At 47.2% G+C, this 15,611-nt stretch overlaps 1 protein-coding gene across 4 annotated transcripts in view; it reads right to left on the reverse strand.

Moving 5' to 3' along the window:
- Window positions 1-15,611, reverse strand: part of ARHGAP22 (Rho GTPase activating protein 22) — a 167,774-nt gene that overhangs the window by 96,235 nt on the left and 55,928 nt on the right. For all 4 annotated transcript variants that reach the window (XM_044239999.1, XM_044240000.1, XM_044240002.1 and 1 more), the window contains one exon: window positions 15,227-15,426. In XM_044239999.1, the coding sequence (XP_044095934.1) occupies window positions 15,227-15,426 (200 nt within the window). The remainder of the gene's footprint in view (window positions 1-15,226; window positions 15,427-15,611) is intronic.

The raw sequence follows: 15,611 nt of genomic DNA on the forward strand, positions 1-15,611 counted from the left end.
GGAGAAGGTCAGAGAGCGAAGCAGACTCCCCATGGAGCCGGGAGCCCGATGCGGGACTCGATCCCGGGACTCCAGGATCACGCCCTGAGCCGAAGGCAGTCGTCCAACCAACTGAGCCACCCAGGCGTCTTAAAGATTATTCTCTTGCACCTCTGATTGGATGTTGGAAGGGAAAGGCAAGGAGAGGTGCGGCCCATTTACTTGTAATGTGGTCTCAGGAGGTGTGAGGGAGCTGCCTCCCTCTCGTGCTCAGAAGCACTGGGTGGGGCCTGGAAGAAGGTCTGGGTTCTGGCCTTGAGCTGTGATGGCCATGTAGTAGCCCCTTCCTGCCTGACTTGTTTGGACTGGAGCACTGGCAGGAAGCAGCAAGTTTGTTGATCCCTGTGAGTGTGTGTGTGTTGGGGAGGTCATGCCCCCCCCCCCCCGCCACCACTCAGTCCCTGGCAAATGCCCAGTGTGTAGGACCTCCCCTGGATAGAACATGAAAATGACCCCTCTTCCTCCTTGGCTCACTGGACCCCATGGTAGGCCTGGTTTTCCAGGTGGAGGGGTTAAGGGAGAAACAGAGAAGTCCGATCTGTCGGAAGCCCAGGGCACTTGCTGTCACAGTAGAGGGCCAAGGCATTCATACAGGAACCAGCCACCAGGTGCACAAGCTTTGAGCTTCCTAAGGGGAGGGAGGGGGGTCTCCACTGGTCACCCATCTCTTTCCAGTGTTTTGTCCAACCCAGAACTTGGGTGGATGTTGGTGTTCATTTCTGTCCAACCTCAGTGCTCACCCTGCTCTTAGCTCTTTGGAGCCTGCCTGGCAGGTTCCCTCGGAACTGGAAGCCCGGGGGTTGGAGGGGTGTGGACACAGGGCCTCTCTACAGCCCGGGTCTACGGCATTGAACCCTAAGCATGCTTTTCCATGCAGTTGTCCCTGCCAGGTTTCCAGCCTTCCATCCCCAGAGGCTGTCCCAGAGGCTGACCCTGCCTGCTCAGCCTGGCCCACGCTTCAAAGCACGCTTCCTCAGGAGTTTGTTTCTGCTGGGAAAAGGCACTATTGACGAGTGCTGAGGCTGGATCCAGGGGCCCGTCTTGAATGGGAGGGTCACTCCTTTGGCTGGACACGGTTTGGCCTCTCGAGGCCCTGCAGCTAGTGCTGTGCTCAGGAAGACATGGTGTCTCTGCGAGCAGCCACTGTCCTGTGCACTTGGAAGCAGCTTAGTCTGAGAAACATGGTAGAGATTCCTGTGCACGGACTTGTATCTGGCAGCCCTGCGGAGGTGACCACCACCAAAGGGTCCAGGCCATGTTTGCTGAGAAAGACATACCTCGTCCTGATCTTCTCAAAAGCTACTGTTCAGAATGTCATTCTCAATGGGGAAAACCCGAGAGATTTCCCCCTATGGTCAGGAGCATGACAGGGATGTCCTCTCTCCCCACTGTTGTTCAAAATAGTACTAGAAGTCCCAGCCTCAGCAATCAGACAACAAAAACAAATAAAGGGCATTCAAATTGGCAAAGAAGAAGTCAAACTCTCACTTTCACAGATGACATAATACTTATGCGGAAAGCCCAAAAGAATCCACCCCAAAATTGCTAGAACTCATACAGGAATTCAGCAACATGGCAGGATACAAACTCAAATGCACAGAAATCAGTTGCATTTCTAAACACTAACAATGAGATAGAAGAAAGGAATATTAAGGAACTGATCCCATTTACAATTGTACCAAAACCATGAGATACTGAGGATTAAACCTAACCAAAGAGGTAAAGGATCTGTACTCTGAAAACTACAGAACACTCATGAAAGAAAGTGAGAAAGACACAAAGAAATGGAAAAACATTCCAAGCTCATAGACTGGAAGAACAACTAGTGTTAATGTTACCCAGTGTTATGCTACTCAGAGCAATCTACACATTCAATGTAATTCCTATCAAAATACCACTGACTTTTTTCACAGAGCTGGAACAAATAATCCTAAAATTTATATGGAAACAGAAAAGACACTGAATAGGCAAAGGAATGTTGAAAAAGAAAACCAAAGCTGGTGGCATCACAATTCTGGACTTTAAGCTCTATTACAAAGCTGTCATCATCAAGACAGTATGATAATGGCACAAAAACAGACAAACAGATCAATGGAACAGAATAGAGAACCCAGAAGTGGATCCTCAACTCTATGGTCAACTAATCTTTGACAAAGCAGGAAAGAATGTCCAATGGAAAAAGCAGAGTTTCTTTAACAAATGGTGTTGTGGGGGCGCCTGGGTGGCTCAGTGGGTTAAAGCCTCTGCCTTCAGCTCAGGTCATGATCCCAGGGTCCTGGGATCGAGCCCCGCATCGGGCTCTCCGCTCAGCAGGGAGCCTGCTTCCTCCTCTCTCTCTCTCTGCCTGCCTCTCTGCCTATTTGTAATCTCTGTCTGTCAAATAAATAAATAAAATCTTTAAAAAACCAAAAAACAAAAAACAAATGGTGTTGTGAAAATTGGATAGCCACCTGCAGAAGAATGAAACTGGACCATTCTCTTATACCATATACAAAGATAAACTCAAAAGTGTTGAAAGACCTAAATGTGAGACAGGAAACCATCAAAATCCTAGAGGAGAACACAGGCAGCATCCTCTGTGGTCTCAGCCACAACAACATCTCTCTAGACATGTCTCCAGTGGCAAGAGAAACAAGAGCAAAAATCGAGCTATTAGGGCTTCATCAGGATAAAAATCTTTTTTTTTTTTAAAGATTTTATCTATTTGACAGAGAGAGATCACAAGTAGGCAGAGAGGGAAGCAGAGAGAGAGAGAGAGAGAGAGAGAGAGAGGAGGAAGCAGGCTCCCTGCCTAGCAGAGAGCCCAATGCAGGATTCGATCCCAGGACCCTGAGATCATGACCTGAGCTGAAGGCAGAGGCTTAACCCACTGAGCAACCCAGGCAGCCCCAAGATAAAAATCTTTTATATAGCAAAGGAAACAGTCAACAAAACCAAAAGGCAACCTACGGAACAGGAGAAGATATTTGCAAATGTCTAATCTGATAAAGGGCTAAGATCTAAGATCTCTAAAGAACTTATCAAACTCAACACCCAAAACCCAAAAAAATTCCAGTCCAGAAATGGGCAGAAGACATGAACAGACATTTCTCCAAAGAAGAGATCCAAATGGACAATAGACACATGAAAAAATGTGCCACATCAGTTGACATCAGGGAAATACAAATCAAAACCACAGTGAAATACCACCTCATGCCCATCAGAATACCTAAAATTAACAACTCAGGAAACAACAGATGTTGGTGAGGATGCAGAGAAAGGGGAACCCTCTTACATTGTTGGTAGGAATGAAAGCTGGTGCAGCCACTCTGGAAAACAGCATGGAGGTTCCTTAAGAAGCTAAAAATAAAACTAACCTATGACCCATCAATTGCACTACTATGATACAGATGTAGTGATCTGAAGAGGCACCTGAACCCCAATGTTTATAGCAGCAATGTCCACAAGAGCCAAACTATGGAAAGAGCCCAGATGTCCATTGATGGATGAATGGAAAATTAGATGTGGTATATATATATATACAATGGAATACTACTCAGCCATCAGAAAAAATGAAATCTTACCATTTGCATTGATGTGGATGGAACTGGAGGGTTTTATGCTGAGCAGAATAAGTCAATCAGAGAATAACAATTATGGCTTCATTTGTATGAGCATTAAGAAGGGCACATTGTGTGATGAGTACTGGGTGTTATATGCAACTGACGAGTTACTGAACGCTACGTCTGAAATGAATGATGTACTATATGTTGGCTAATTGAATTTAAATAAAAAATAAAAGAGAAAGAAAAGAAAAGCTGCTGGTCATTGTGGAAATGCTCCCTTCATCCTCAGGGACCCCCGGCAAGGCAGCAGTCCTACACAGACCCTCCCAATCTGCCCCATTTTTCTCAGCAGTCTACTAATGTATTAAGAAGCTAGAATGCCCCAAGTATAATTCAAACTAAGTTATTCTGGTCTAAACAATGAAAAAATATATTTTTGATGCTGCCTCAATGGTGTTTGATTTGTTTTTCTGCCTAGTAATAGACAAAACTAGCGATTTACCTATCAGTCTTGTAGCTATTACTGAAAATTAACCGGGTTCAACTGAAAGCCAAAGGATTGATGATAAGTGGGAGACACTTAAGTCCTGGAGGCTAATGACTTAAATGAGCAGACCCTGAGAGAAGCTCATTACATCTGCATCAACAATCAGGCCACATGGTGCAAAAGAATTTGGAGGCAGCCAGACACTTGCTCTCTTGCTGTTTATGTATCTTTGGGTGTGTCCTCAGGCCTCTTAGTATCTTGGTTTTCTTTTCCCAGAACAGTGGCAAATGTATATAGCCCTATAATGATTAGTAGTAGGTACCCACAGGTTTCGCTGGTCTCCTTATTCTGGAGGCCCGCTTCAAAAACCACTGCTGTATGGGGCAAGATACGCTTTAAAACAGACATTTTGGGAAGATTCCTTCAATCTTATATTTTTCCTTCCCATGCCAGATGCAGAAAAAAAATGTTTTAACTAAATATTATTTAAAAACAAGTTGGCTGCTGTTACCAATTTGAATTTATGAAATACGTTTCTAGTTGATTTTAAGTAACTGACTAGAATTTTTTCTTTTGATCTGTTTAACAGTGGGGAGTTATATTTCTCAAACAGCTTCAAAAATACAAAGCCTCCTTTTAAAAAAAGCCACAAATTCTGATGTTTGATCCTAAGTAAATGACTTTCTCTTTCTAGAAGACTCCAGTGAGTAATTCTTTGTGAAAGAAGCATTCCAAGTTGTCCCTAAGGACATCTGACCCAAGAAAACATTTATTGTTTAGTTCTTCTTCTCCAGCACTAAATGGGAATGTTACCATCAGTCCCCAGTTAGCTCACGGCAGCCTTGAACGCCCCATGGACATCTCTCTGGAGCTCTCGTGTTAACCTGAGGCAGCGAGCTGGGCTTTCATGGCATTTCAGCACCTTTCCATCACACTCGTGGGTTCCTTCTGAGTGCAGCGAGACCACTGGGATTCACTGTGGCAAGATCTATGGTAGCATAGGGAAGTCATCAGTCACTTGTTCTTCTGTGCACAGAGATTTGCAGGTGGAAGGTAGGAAGCAGGAAGAGAAGTGAGGCTCTCTGGAAGTTCTCAGGAAGTCAGCAGCAAGTTCACTGAGCCAAAGGTGACCAGTTGGAGACACCAGCTGCAAAGGTCCCATGGGATTAAGGTCTGTATTCATCAGCACTCTAGCCGCCAACTGTGTCTCCATGAAGACCTTGGCCAGGGCCACAGTTGGAGTCCTTTACCAAATGGCTTCCCAAGACCAAGAGTGGTGCCAACAGCAGGAACTCTGGGTCAGACCCTTGGAGCTTGGCTGCTTCCTCAGCCTTGCGTTCTACTCATCCGGGATGGAACTTCTGCAAACCACTATGGTTTTGCTGACTTTCACTGTTGTGCCTCTATTCCTCTTTGCCTCTGACCTTTTGGCTTTGAGAGTTGAAAGGGCACTTGGAGATCATCTCTGGCCAACTTCCCACTCGTTGACCAACTCTCTTCAAAGCCAAGTGGCAGTCTGGCCTCAGCTTGCACAGCACCAGGGACTGGAGCTCAGCCCTGACCAGAAGACCACTCCACTAGCAGAGGGCTCTTTCCATATGGGGGGGGTACATGGTGGTCTTTGTCCTGGCTATTGCTTCTGGAGGTTCATTGAATATAGTCTTGTTCACATGAGGTGCCCGGCCCGAACTAGTGCCCTTCCCAGGATTCGTCTTCTCCAGACGATTTATTCAGATTATCCCTCGTGTGGAGGGGCATTCAGATCCCTCCCCATCCTGGCTGTCCTGCTGAGTTGAAAGTGTGGTGCCTTGAGGGGCTGTCATGTAGCAGTTGTGACCTGGTCTGGCCATGGCAGAGCTTAATGGGTTTTCCTGCCTCTTGTTCTAATTTCTGTGCTTCTCAATACAACCCATGGTTCTCAGTTCTTCTGGCAACCATAGCTCACTGTTAGTCTGTACTGAGCTTCCAAGGTGATTTAAACTCTTAACTCTGCCTCATGCAGCCTGTTCTTGATCTAGGTCTCTCAAATCTGAGAAATCAAGTGATCTTTTGAACCAAAGGGAGGACTTAATATTTTATCTTAACAATTTCCCATGAAACCAGCCAGGCAAAGTTATCTTGCATCTCAGTGCTGTTTTCCACCTTTGCGGCCCCTCCCACCTCTGCAAACTCAAGGGGTATGTCTTTGGTTTGTTAGTGTCATCAAAAACACGCCTCAGCATAATGACAAAGACAGTGGATACTGCAGTCAGATTGTGTGGTTTAGATCTTGGTGCTGTGCTGTCTAGCTCTATGTGATCTTAGGCAAGTCACTTCACTTCTCTGTGTCTCAGTTTCCTTCTCTGGGAAGTGGGGATAATGATCATTCCTCATTGTTTCAGTCAATTATTGCTACAGAGCAAACCATCCCCCAAATTAAGGGACTTAAAAAACTGACTTTTTAAAAAATTATTATTTCGCATGATTCTGTGGCCTGGAATGCTTGGCAGTGGCCTGGCAGTCTGGCTCCCTGGCACAGTCCACAGCCATTCCCTCAGCTACCTGCAGCTGGTGGCTGGGATGGGCTGGAAGGTTCCACAGAGGCCTGACTCGTCTGTCTGGGCCATGGGGTTTCCATCCTCCGCGCATTTCCTCACCATTGTGTGGCCCACTCAAGCAGCCTCACAGCTTCCCAGAGCAAAAGCAGAAACTGCCTGGAGCCTCGGGGGCCAAACCTGGAATTTGCCCATCATTACTCAGTCTCATCAGGGATGGAGGGGGGAAAGCAGATTCCAGTTCCTGTTGGGAGATGCAGTGGCTCTCAGGGAGCACGGAAATGGGTGGTGGCCCTCCTTGGAGTCAATCTTATCACATACCTTGTACAGTTGCTATGAGCATGACAGCAAGTTAAAAAGGAAGCTTTTAGAACCATACCTGGTTCATAAGACATATAAATGTTTGCTTTTATATAGATTCAAAACCAGAAGGTAAGAGTCAAGATCAGAGCTGTGGGCCAAGCCAAGGGACTCTTCTTCCTTGACTGAGCTGGGTGGCTTGCTAAGCCTTCACTGGGTACGGGTCTACCCAGAAGAGAAGACCACTGCTGGGGGTTACGTACAGGTTGAATCTCAGTTACTCAGGGCAGCCCTATAAGGTAGGTGTGGCTATTCTCATCTCACACCGAGGAATGAGGAACAGAGGCTCAGAGAGGGAAATCCCTTCTCTGGTTACTCACTAGAAAGCAGTGAAGCCAAACTCCAAAAATCTGTCCTTTTGCATCATGTGGGATTCTATAAAATGGCTTGCTGGGGTCCAGACACCAGGTACCCATTGCAGTCCTGACACCCACTGGCCTGGACTCCTAATTGAAGAAGGCAGTGTGGGCCATGGGCAAGCTTGCTCTCAGGGAGCCTTGCTGATTCGGGTGGTCCTCACTCTCTGAATCTGTCCATGGCTCTTCACACTTCATTTTAGAAGCCTTCTCAACACTTCTTGGAGCTCTTCTGTTTTAGATCCCACTTGAAGGACTGGAAAAATCTCGTCTCTCAGAGGTTGAGAAGCACTGACACCACAGTTTCCATTGTCCGACCCTTAGTGCAGCCAGGACCCAGAACACCACACCAAAAGTGGGAGCGAGGATGGCCTCAGCCATCTCCCCACATCTGCAGCTCATGGCTGGTATAAATGGGATTTCAACCCAGGCTCTCTGATTCCCAACATGGAAAGTTATAGTACGCAAGCTTCCACTCGACTGTTCAGAGCATCATTTTCTCCATCTGTATGATGGAAATGAATTGTACCCGCCCTGGTAAGGTTGCTGAGAGGCTCGAAGAAAATCATGAATGTTTATTCAACAAGTGTTTACTGAGCTTCTACTTCGTGTCAGGCACTCTTTTGGACACCGAGGACCAGATCAAAACAAAACAGACACTATCCTGACCTTGATGAGCTTACGTTCTAATAGGGGAAGGCAGTCCTATAAGCTCCTTGCCAACCGTCAGGCATTTTCCAAAAACAATGAAATATTTTCCTACTGAGGATCCAGCAGAAGGCTGGTGTAGAATTCACCCATTCGTTCAATCCAATCTTTCCTTCCTTCCTTCCTTTCTCCCTCCCTCCCTCCCTCCCTTCCTTCTTTTATTCATTTAAGCATCACATATTACCAAGCATCCATTATGTGCTTGGACCTGGGATGGATGGTGGGAAAAGAGAAGAATGAGATCAACAGAGGCCTCACCGCCCACCCTGAATGAAGTTGCCAGTTCAGAATGGAGAACAGACATTCAGCTGAGCAAGTGTCATAAAACAGCAGCAATGTAACCACAGCAATCATCCTCATCCCCATCTTTGGCTGAGCTGAGAACAGCTGACAACCTATGAAGGATGCTCCATTAATGTGCACCAAACCAACTCCAGCTGAGTCGGATTTACAAGGTCTAGACATGAAGGAGTGTTTGACGCATGGGCTGCCCCATGACTTGCCGTGACCATAGGACGGGCTGTGACCAGCCCGACAGCACTTTGATTATGACCCCAGACAGGGCTGTGATGAGGGCCATGGTGGGTAGAGTCTGACATAGGCAATGCTGAGAGGTTCTTTGGGCAGACATTAAGCAGCCCGGCAAAGAGCTGCTCCCTAGACGACCCGCTGTGCTTTTGTGACTTAGGCGCTACGGTAGCCTACCCATTAACCTAGGCTGATGCCAGCCCCCCACTTGCCGCATCTGAAAAATCCAGGCACCTTCTCGAGGGGCAAGGACCCCAGGGACCGGCTCATGATGGTGCCGCTTTCCCTGGGATGTACATGTTTGGCACACAGTGGCAGAGGGTAGGGATGACCGGATGCAGGCAGGCACATTCTCTGTGACCTTCAGGATCTAGGGTCAGATGGCCTCTCCTTGCTCCCCAGAGGTTTCTTCTTTAAGATTTCTGGTTTCTGACTGTCCTGAGTTAATGTTCCCTCCTAGAAGTACATCTTCTTTCCCATCCATTTTGTCTTTCCTTCTCCCAGTTCCAAGCTTTTATTTGAAATTAAATCAAACTTTAAATCAATCTCCTCTCCCATGGCTGAGCTTCCCATCACTTGCACTTCTGGAAAAAAAAAAACCAAAACCAAAACCAAAAACCAAAAACCAAACCCAGCCTGTTCTCCAGGTGATTTTTAAAAAGCCTGCAGCTGCATCAGCCATCCAGGGCATAGATCGGAAACGCTTCCACCAGAGGCTGTGGGCGCCACCTGCCATGCTTTCTCCTTGCTGCCGCCAAGCCTCCGCACCCCCTTGTTCCAGGCACCATGGTTTTCTAGGCCACGCTGGAGGTCAGGATGAGAGCTGCCTCTAAATGGTCTTTTTGCCTCTAGCTTGGTCCCCTCCCAACCTTGCCTGTGCAGGGTTGGATGAGTTCCCTCTCAGAGCTCTGAGGGCCAAATCTGAGCCCCCAAACCTTCAGAGCCCCCTAACGTCATTGGCAGAGTAAGGACCCAGTCTCCTGGACGTGACACGCAAGCCCCTCCACATCCAGCTTCTGGTATCCTGTCCATGGCTTGTGTTCCTGTCAATACAATGAGCCTCACACTTGGTCTCCACAGACTCTGGGCTCCCTCCTTGGGCATGAGCTGCCAGATACAGAAGACCCAGGTTCACTTTAAATGCATTTTCTGAGCACCTCCAATGTGCCAGGGCCAGCTCTGTGAGGCTAGCTGGGCTCGGCAGCTCTGTCTAAAAGAGCCCTTTGACTCCTTGGCTTATCCCGCTTCTGGGGCTGTGTCCTTGTCACATTTCCTCTCTGGCTTGGGTTTTTCGATTTTTTCTTTTCTTGTTTAAATTAAAAATATCTTAAGATACTGATTTATTTTATTTATTTATTTTGTAAAGATCTTATTTGTTTGTTTATTTAACAGAGAGAGACACAGTGAGAGAGGGAACACAAGCAGGGGGGATGGGAGAGGGAGAAGCAGGCTTCCTGCCGAGCTGGGAGCCCCATAGGGAGCTCCATCCCAGGATTCTGGGACCATGACCTGAGCCAAATGAAGACACTTAATGGCTGAGCCACCCAGGTGCCCCTAAGATACGGATTTAAATGAATATAGTCTCACTGTAAGAAATTAAAAGAATACAGATAAGTCTCAAGTGTCTAGCTCACCACCTCACTCTCCATGCCCTCCCTGCAGCTTGTATTCTGAAAACTCCCCAAATAAATTATTTCAGTTTTATTTTACTCGCTTTTCCAGTTAAGGTCATATCTCAACACAGCTGAACAATCACACAGTGCCACAAGGCAGGGTGGATGACAGGAATTCCTTCCCCTTCTGTTTGGTCTGGATCTCAGCCACAGAGAGGGAGGGCGGAAAGGCTTGACATGAGGTTGTTCAGGAGATCACTGATCTTGTTGCTTTTTAAGCCGAACTTCCACCACTTCTTCTGTTTTTGGCTCCTGTTTTGCCCTCATTTCTGGAGACAACTGGTCCTGCCAATTCCCGAGCCTGCGGTGGGAGGTGAGGGGTGCTGCTTTGTGAACCAGACAGATTTTTGTGCTCTCCTAGTGCTGGCTTGGAATTGAGCTCTCTGGGGTCTGCTGAGTCAGCTACCTCTTGCCCATCTGTTTTCTCGCCTCCAGAATGCTGTGGCGGTGGCTGTCTCTTGTCCCTTCCACCTAGCCCTGTTCACACCGGCCAGTGCTATTTACCAGAGTTGTGGGATTTTAAAATATCATCTTTAACTAGATGTTTGCATTCAAGTTTTGATTTCTTAATTAATTTTGGAGGTATTATGAAATGTGTGCTTTTAAAAACTTATTTCAGAGAGAGAGAGAAAACACGTGTGCACATGGGTGTGGGGCAGGGAGGGGCAGAGAGAGGGAGAGAGAATCTCAAGCAGATTTCCCTCTGAGCACAGAGCCCGAAGCAGGGCTCGATCTCATGACCCTGAGATCATGACTTGAGTCAAAATCAAGAGTTGGATGCTTAACCATCTGAGCCACCCAGGCACCCCATGAAGTATATATTTTATTTCCCCATGTCTAGAACTTCTCTCTCTCACACACACACACACCCTCATCACTATCATTTTGCTCTTAATTTAGAAATCTTTCTTTTGCACTATAGTCAGTGAATATGTCTCTATAATTTCACTTTTTGAAAAAAGTGGAAAACAATGAGTATTTCTCTTTGTTTATATATTCTTCAAAGCTAAGAGCATGAATGTTTGCAGCTGCTCTATTTTCTCAGTATGTTATTGTGCTATTATGAAATACTTCTCTTTGTTCCCTTTTGTTCTCATCACCTTGAATTCTGTTATTTCTGATATTGATGTTGCTAAGTCTGCTCTCTTCTTGCTTGCATTTGCTGACTTATCCTTTTTCCATTGTTTTGTTTTTTAACCTTTCTGGTTTTTGTTCTTTTTTAAAGCCAATCTTCCACTGTCTTTTAAGATGCCTATTTAAGATGCATATTTATTTAAATATGCATTTTGAGATATATATTTAAGGTGCATATGACCGAGTCCTATGTGTTATGATGATGGCAATGGTAGTACCTATTCCCTGCTATCACATTTGCTTTTTTTCTCTTTTCTGCTTACCTTTCCTTCTTTTTTTTTTTTTTCTTCCTCCCATTTTCTGCCCACTTGATGAACTGGTCACATTTAATTTGTTGCATTCTTTTTCCATCTTATGTTTTGATAGTCATACTTTTCATTTCTATCTATTCCATTTCTATTCTAAGCCAAGAGACCCATAAGTGCAGGACCTGGATATCAGATCGCTAGACTAAAAGGGAGTCCTCAAACTGCGGAAATGCACCAGGCTGCTCAACAAGGAGTGTGGCCGGAGGTTCCATGGCTTAAGAAACATTTCCAGCCGAAGCAAAAACCACTAAGATGCAAAAACCAAGAATCTTATCTTAGAGAAACCATAGGTCTGTCTGCTGACAGGCACTGGGAGAAGCAGTAGGGACAGGGGCACACTTCAAGGTTCTGTTCCAAAATGTCTTTGCCTAGTCTTCCTCTCTGACCTTGTATGGCTGTTTTGCTTCCATCTCTAATTTTCCCATCTCCACACTTGTATGTCTTTGGCCGGCCCTCCTGCTAGTAAAAGGGGAGAGGGGAAGTGATAGGGCTTTGAGGGAGAATAAGAATATCCAAGAGTTATCCTCAGGTGTTACGTGCTCTGGGCAGCATCAAGGGGAGCTGGACGCCCCTGCTCTCCATAATTCCGTCTGCTAGACAGATGACAGGCTGTCTGTCAGGAGGGGGCTTACTGCCTGGGCCTTTCTGTCACTGTAAACAGTGAGCAGGGCACATTTTTCCAGGAACCAGATATTGAGAATTAGTCCATTACATGTCGTTCATGCAATTAAGGGGAAATGTGTGGGCTATTTTGCCAGCAGCCATGTGGGTTTCAGATCATACTGTAGAAGCTAAATGAGTCCAATTTAACCAATGGTCTCCTTGAGATGGGGAATTGTGCAACAGGGCTGCCATCAGGCTTTGTGGGGGAAGGGAATTACGGGAAGGTCTCATGTCCCAGGAGGATTTGGGAGGGTCAGCCAGGCCCAGAGAGACTAAAACAGGGGCACTGGCTGTGACACTGGCATCTGTTGGGAGACACTGCATCCTTTTGGAGATGAAGAGCTCCCTGGCAATGAATGCCCTGGTTTAGTTTGGATTGGGCTCCATGCTCCTTCTGTGCCCAGGCTGATGACTGGGGATGTGGACGCCACCATTTTGTTAGCTGTCTCCACCAGAAGCCCCTGAAGTCTGGAAAAGATGGCAGGTGAGGGAGAGGAGTGTCCAGCTTAGGAAATCCGGGAGACATAGCTTCCTCATGGGGCTGTAGCTGATGGGCGAGGGCCACCTCAGGCTCACCATGAGGAATGTGCAGGGAAGCCTGGCGAAGGAGTCCACACATGGCCTGGGCCACCTCCGTGTATTCTTTTTGTCCACTGGGCTTGCCCAGTGTCAACACACAGTTCTCCCAGGAGATGGTGCCATGAGCTGGGCCAGGACAGGATGGCAGTAGGGGTCACAAACAGGGCCCCAAGAGAGTTGGGGACCCTGGCAACTCTCCCAGTCATCAGAGTAACATGTCACTAACAGATCAGCTAGGAAAGCTAGGAGATCATTGAAGGGCCAAGGCTGGTCTTCAACGCCTGGGTGGCTCAGTGGGTTAAGCCGCTGCCTTCGGCTCAGGTCATGATCTCAGGGTCCTGGGATCGAGTCCCGCATCAGGCTCTATGCTCAGCAGGGAGTCTGCTTCTCTCTCTCTCTGCCTGCCTCTCTGTCTACTTGTGATGTGATCTCTGTCTGTCAAATAAACAAATAAAATCTTTAAAAAAAAAAAAAAGAATTAAAGGTCAGAAGGAAAATGGTGGTGGGCAAGCCAGAAGTATGGTGCCCAATCAGGGGAGTGGGCTCAGTGGTAGGGCTGGGGAGGTGGGGAAGAAAGGCAAAGGCAGGGCTGAGGAAGCATGGGGGCACATACTCATGTACTAGGACTTGCAATCAGATATGTATATATTCTACAATCTGACCCTTAGCACATTTCTGTGACGTAGGGAATAATGTGGGAATAATGTCTCCATTTAGCAGGGATAAAACCAAAAATAAAACAAAAGTAAGCAACTTGTCGGAAGTCATAAAGCTATTGTGCCAGACCCAATTCAGATCAAATGCAGATCTGCCTGACTCCAAAGTTTCTATTTCTTCTACTTGATCTCTCTGGGGTCACTGCCCTGCTTTAGGAAACCGGGGAGACTGGACAAGATCAGGGCTTCCTAAACTTTAGTTCAGATCCAGCTTCATGATTTGTGTCCTACCCACTTCTCCTCTGTACTAGTGTTCATGGAAAAGTTTCCCTTAACCAATTTCACACTTGTTATTTATTTATTTTTGATTGTGGTTAAAATCCACATAACATAGAACTTACTGTTTTAGCCGTTTTTAAGTGTATAGTCCAGGGGCACTAAGTATCATCACATTGCTGTGCAAAACTTTTTGATTTTTTAAAATTAATTAATTAATTAATTTTAGAGAGCAAGAGGCAGAGAGCTTGCAAGCATGGCGGGGGGCAGAAGGAGAGAACGAATCTTGAAGCAGACTCCCTGCTGAGTGTGAAGCCTGACATGGGGCTTGATCCCAAGGCCTTGAGATCATGACCTGACCTAAAATCTAGAGCCAGATGCTTACCCAGCTGAGCTACCCAGGTATCCCAACACTTTTTGATTTTAGCTTAGATATATTTTGCAAGGGAAAACGTGATATCACTGTCATGGACCAGTAGCATTTTCCACAAACAGAAGTTAACCGTTAGAATAATAATGAAGAAAACATTATGCACTATTGCCCTTGAAGGTTTGGAAGCAAGGCCTGTTCCTTCCCACCCGTGTCTCCAGTTTTTAAGGGGGGATCCCAAATGCCGGAGATGGTTAAACAGATCCTAGCACCCAAATGATGCTTCCTCTTGATATACTCAGAGAAACTGAAAGAGGAGTGGGAAGGTCATCTATCTTCCTACTGTGATGGCCACGTGATCCCAGACTGTGCCAGGTCCCTCCTCCCACTTGCCAATCACTGAACACCCTCTCTGGCCCCCAGACCCCAGCTCCACACTGTGAGGCCTGCCAAGAAGTGCACAGGTTCCCACCCACCTGACCCCAGACCAGATGAACCTCCCAGTAGTGGGCAGAACACAGAAGCAGCCATGGAGGGACAGAGGCATGGGGCACGGGGATTCCACTGTGAGCCAGATTTCAGTTGAGGTTGGATTTGTCTTGGGTACCCATGTCCTTGGACAGTAGGAGTAGCAGGCAATGTTACCAAGAGGCTTAAAAGAACCCAGGGAGGAGTAGTTTCCTGGGCCACCTCAGTATGTTCCTTTTGTCCAGTGGGCTTGCCCAGCTGTGTAGAGATGCTGGCTATCAGCATTCTAAGGAGACGTGTTCATTACTCAAGCTGTGGCTTTGCTTTAGTAAAATGAGCTAGAAAGCCTGGAACATGGGAGCTGGGAATCAAAACCACTTTGGAAACCTGGGTGAGGGGCCACTGTTCGTGAAGTCAATGGGTTGGGGGCTTGAGGAGCGAAGGTCGAGACGGGAGGGTCTCTCTGCCTTCCACCCTCTCCTGGGCATGGTTAACCTGGGCCCCACCACAATGTGCCAGGACACGAGGTGCGGGCTTCTCACCTGGGGCTTGGTCTCGTCTTTGTCCTTGTAGTAGAAAAGCTGATCCCCACGCAGCACGAACCAGCGCTGCTGCCAGTTCTTCATGATGCTTCTCTGCCTCTTCAGCCAGCCCTCCTTGAGCACGGGGCCCAGTCTGCGGGGGCAGGGCAGCCGCCCTGGGCTGCGGCTCTGTTCCCCCATCACCAGGCTTTTGGAGCGGGCTGGAAGCCAAAACACACACAGTGAGCATGAAGGACACGTGCCTGTGGCCAGTCCCTGCCCCCGTCCTGGCATCCCCACTCCCCAGTGACCAGGGCATGGGGGCCTAGGCTGGCAGGACAGGACCCCCCTGTCGGTTCAAAGGGGCACGGGCTGGAACAGCTCACAGCAGCACAGCCTAGGCTTA

This window comes from Neovison vison, chromosome 2 (assembly GCF_020171115.1).
Source record: "Neovison vison isolate M4711 chromosome 2, ASM_NN_V1, whole genome shotgun sequence".
NCBI lineage: Eukaryota > Metazoa > Chordata > Mammalia > Carnivora > Mustelidae > Neogale > Neogale vison.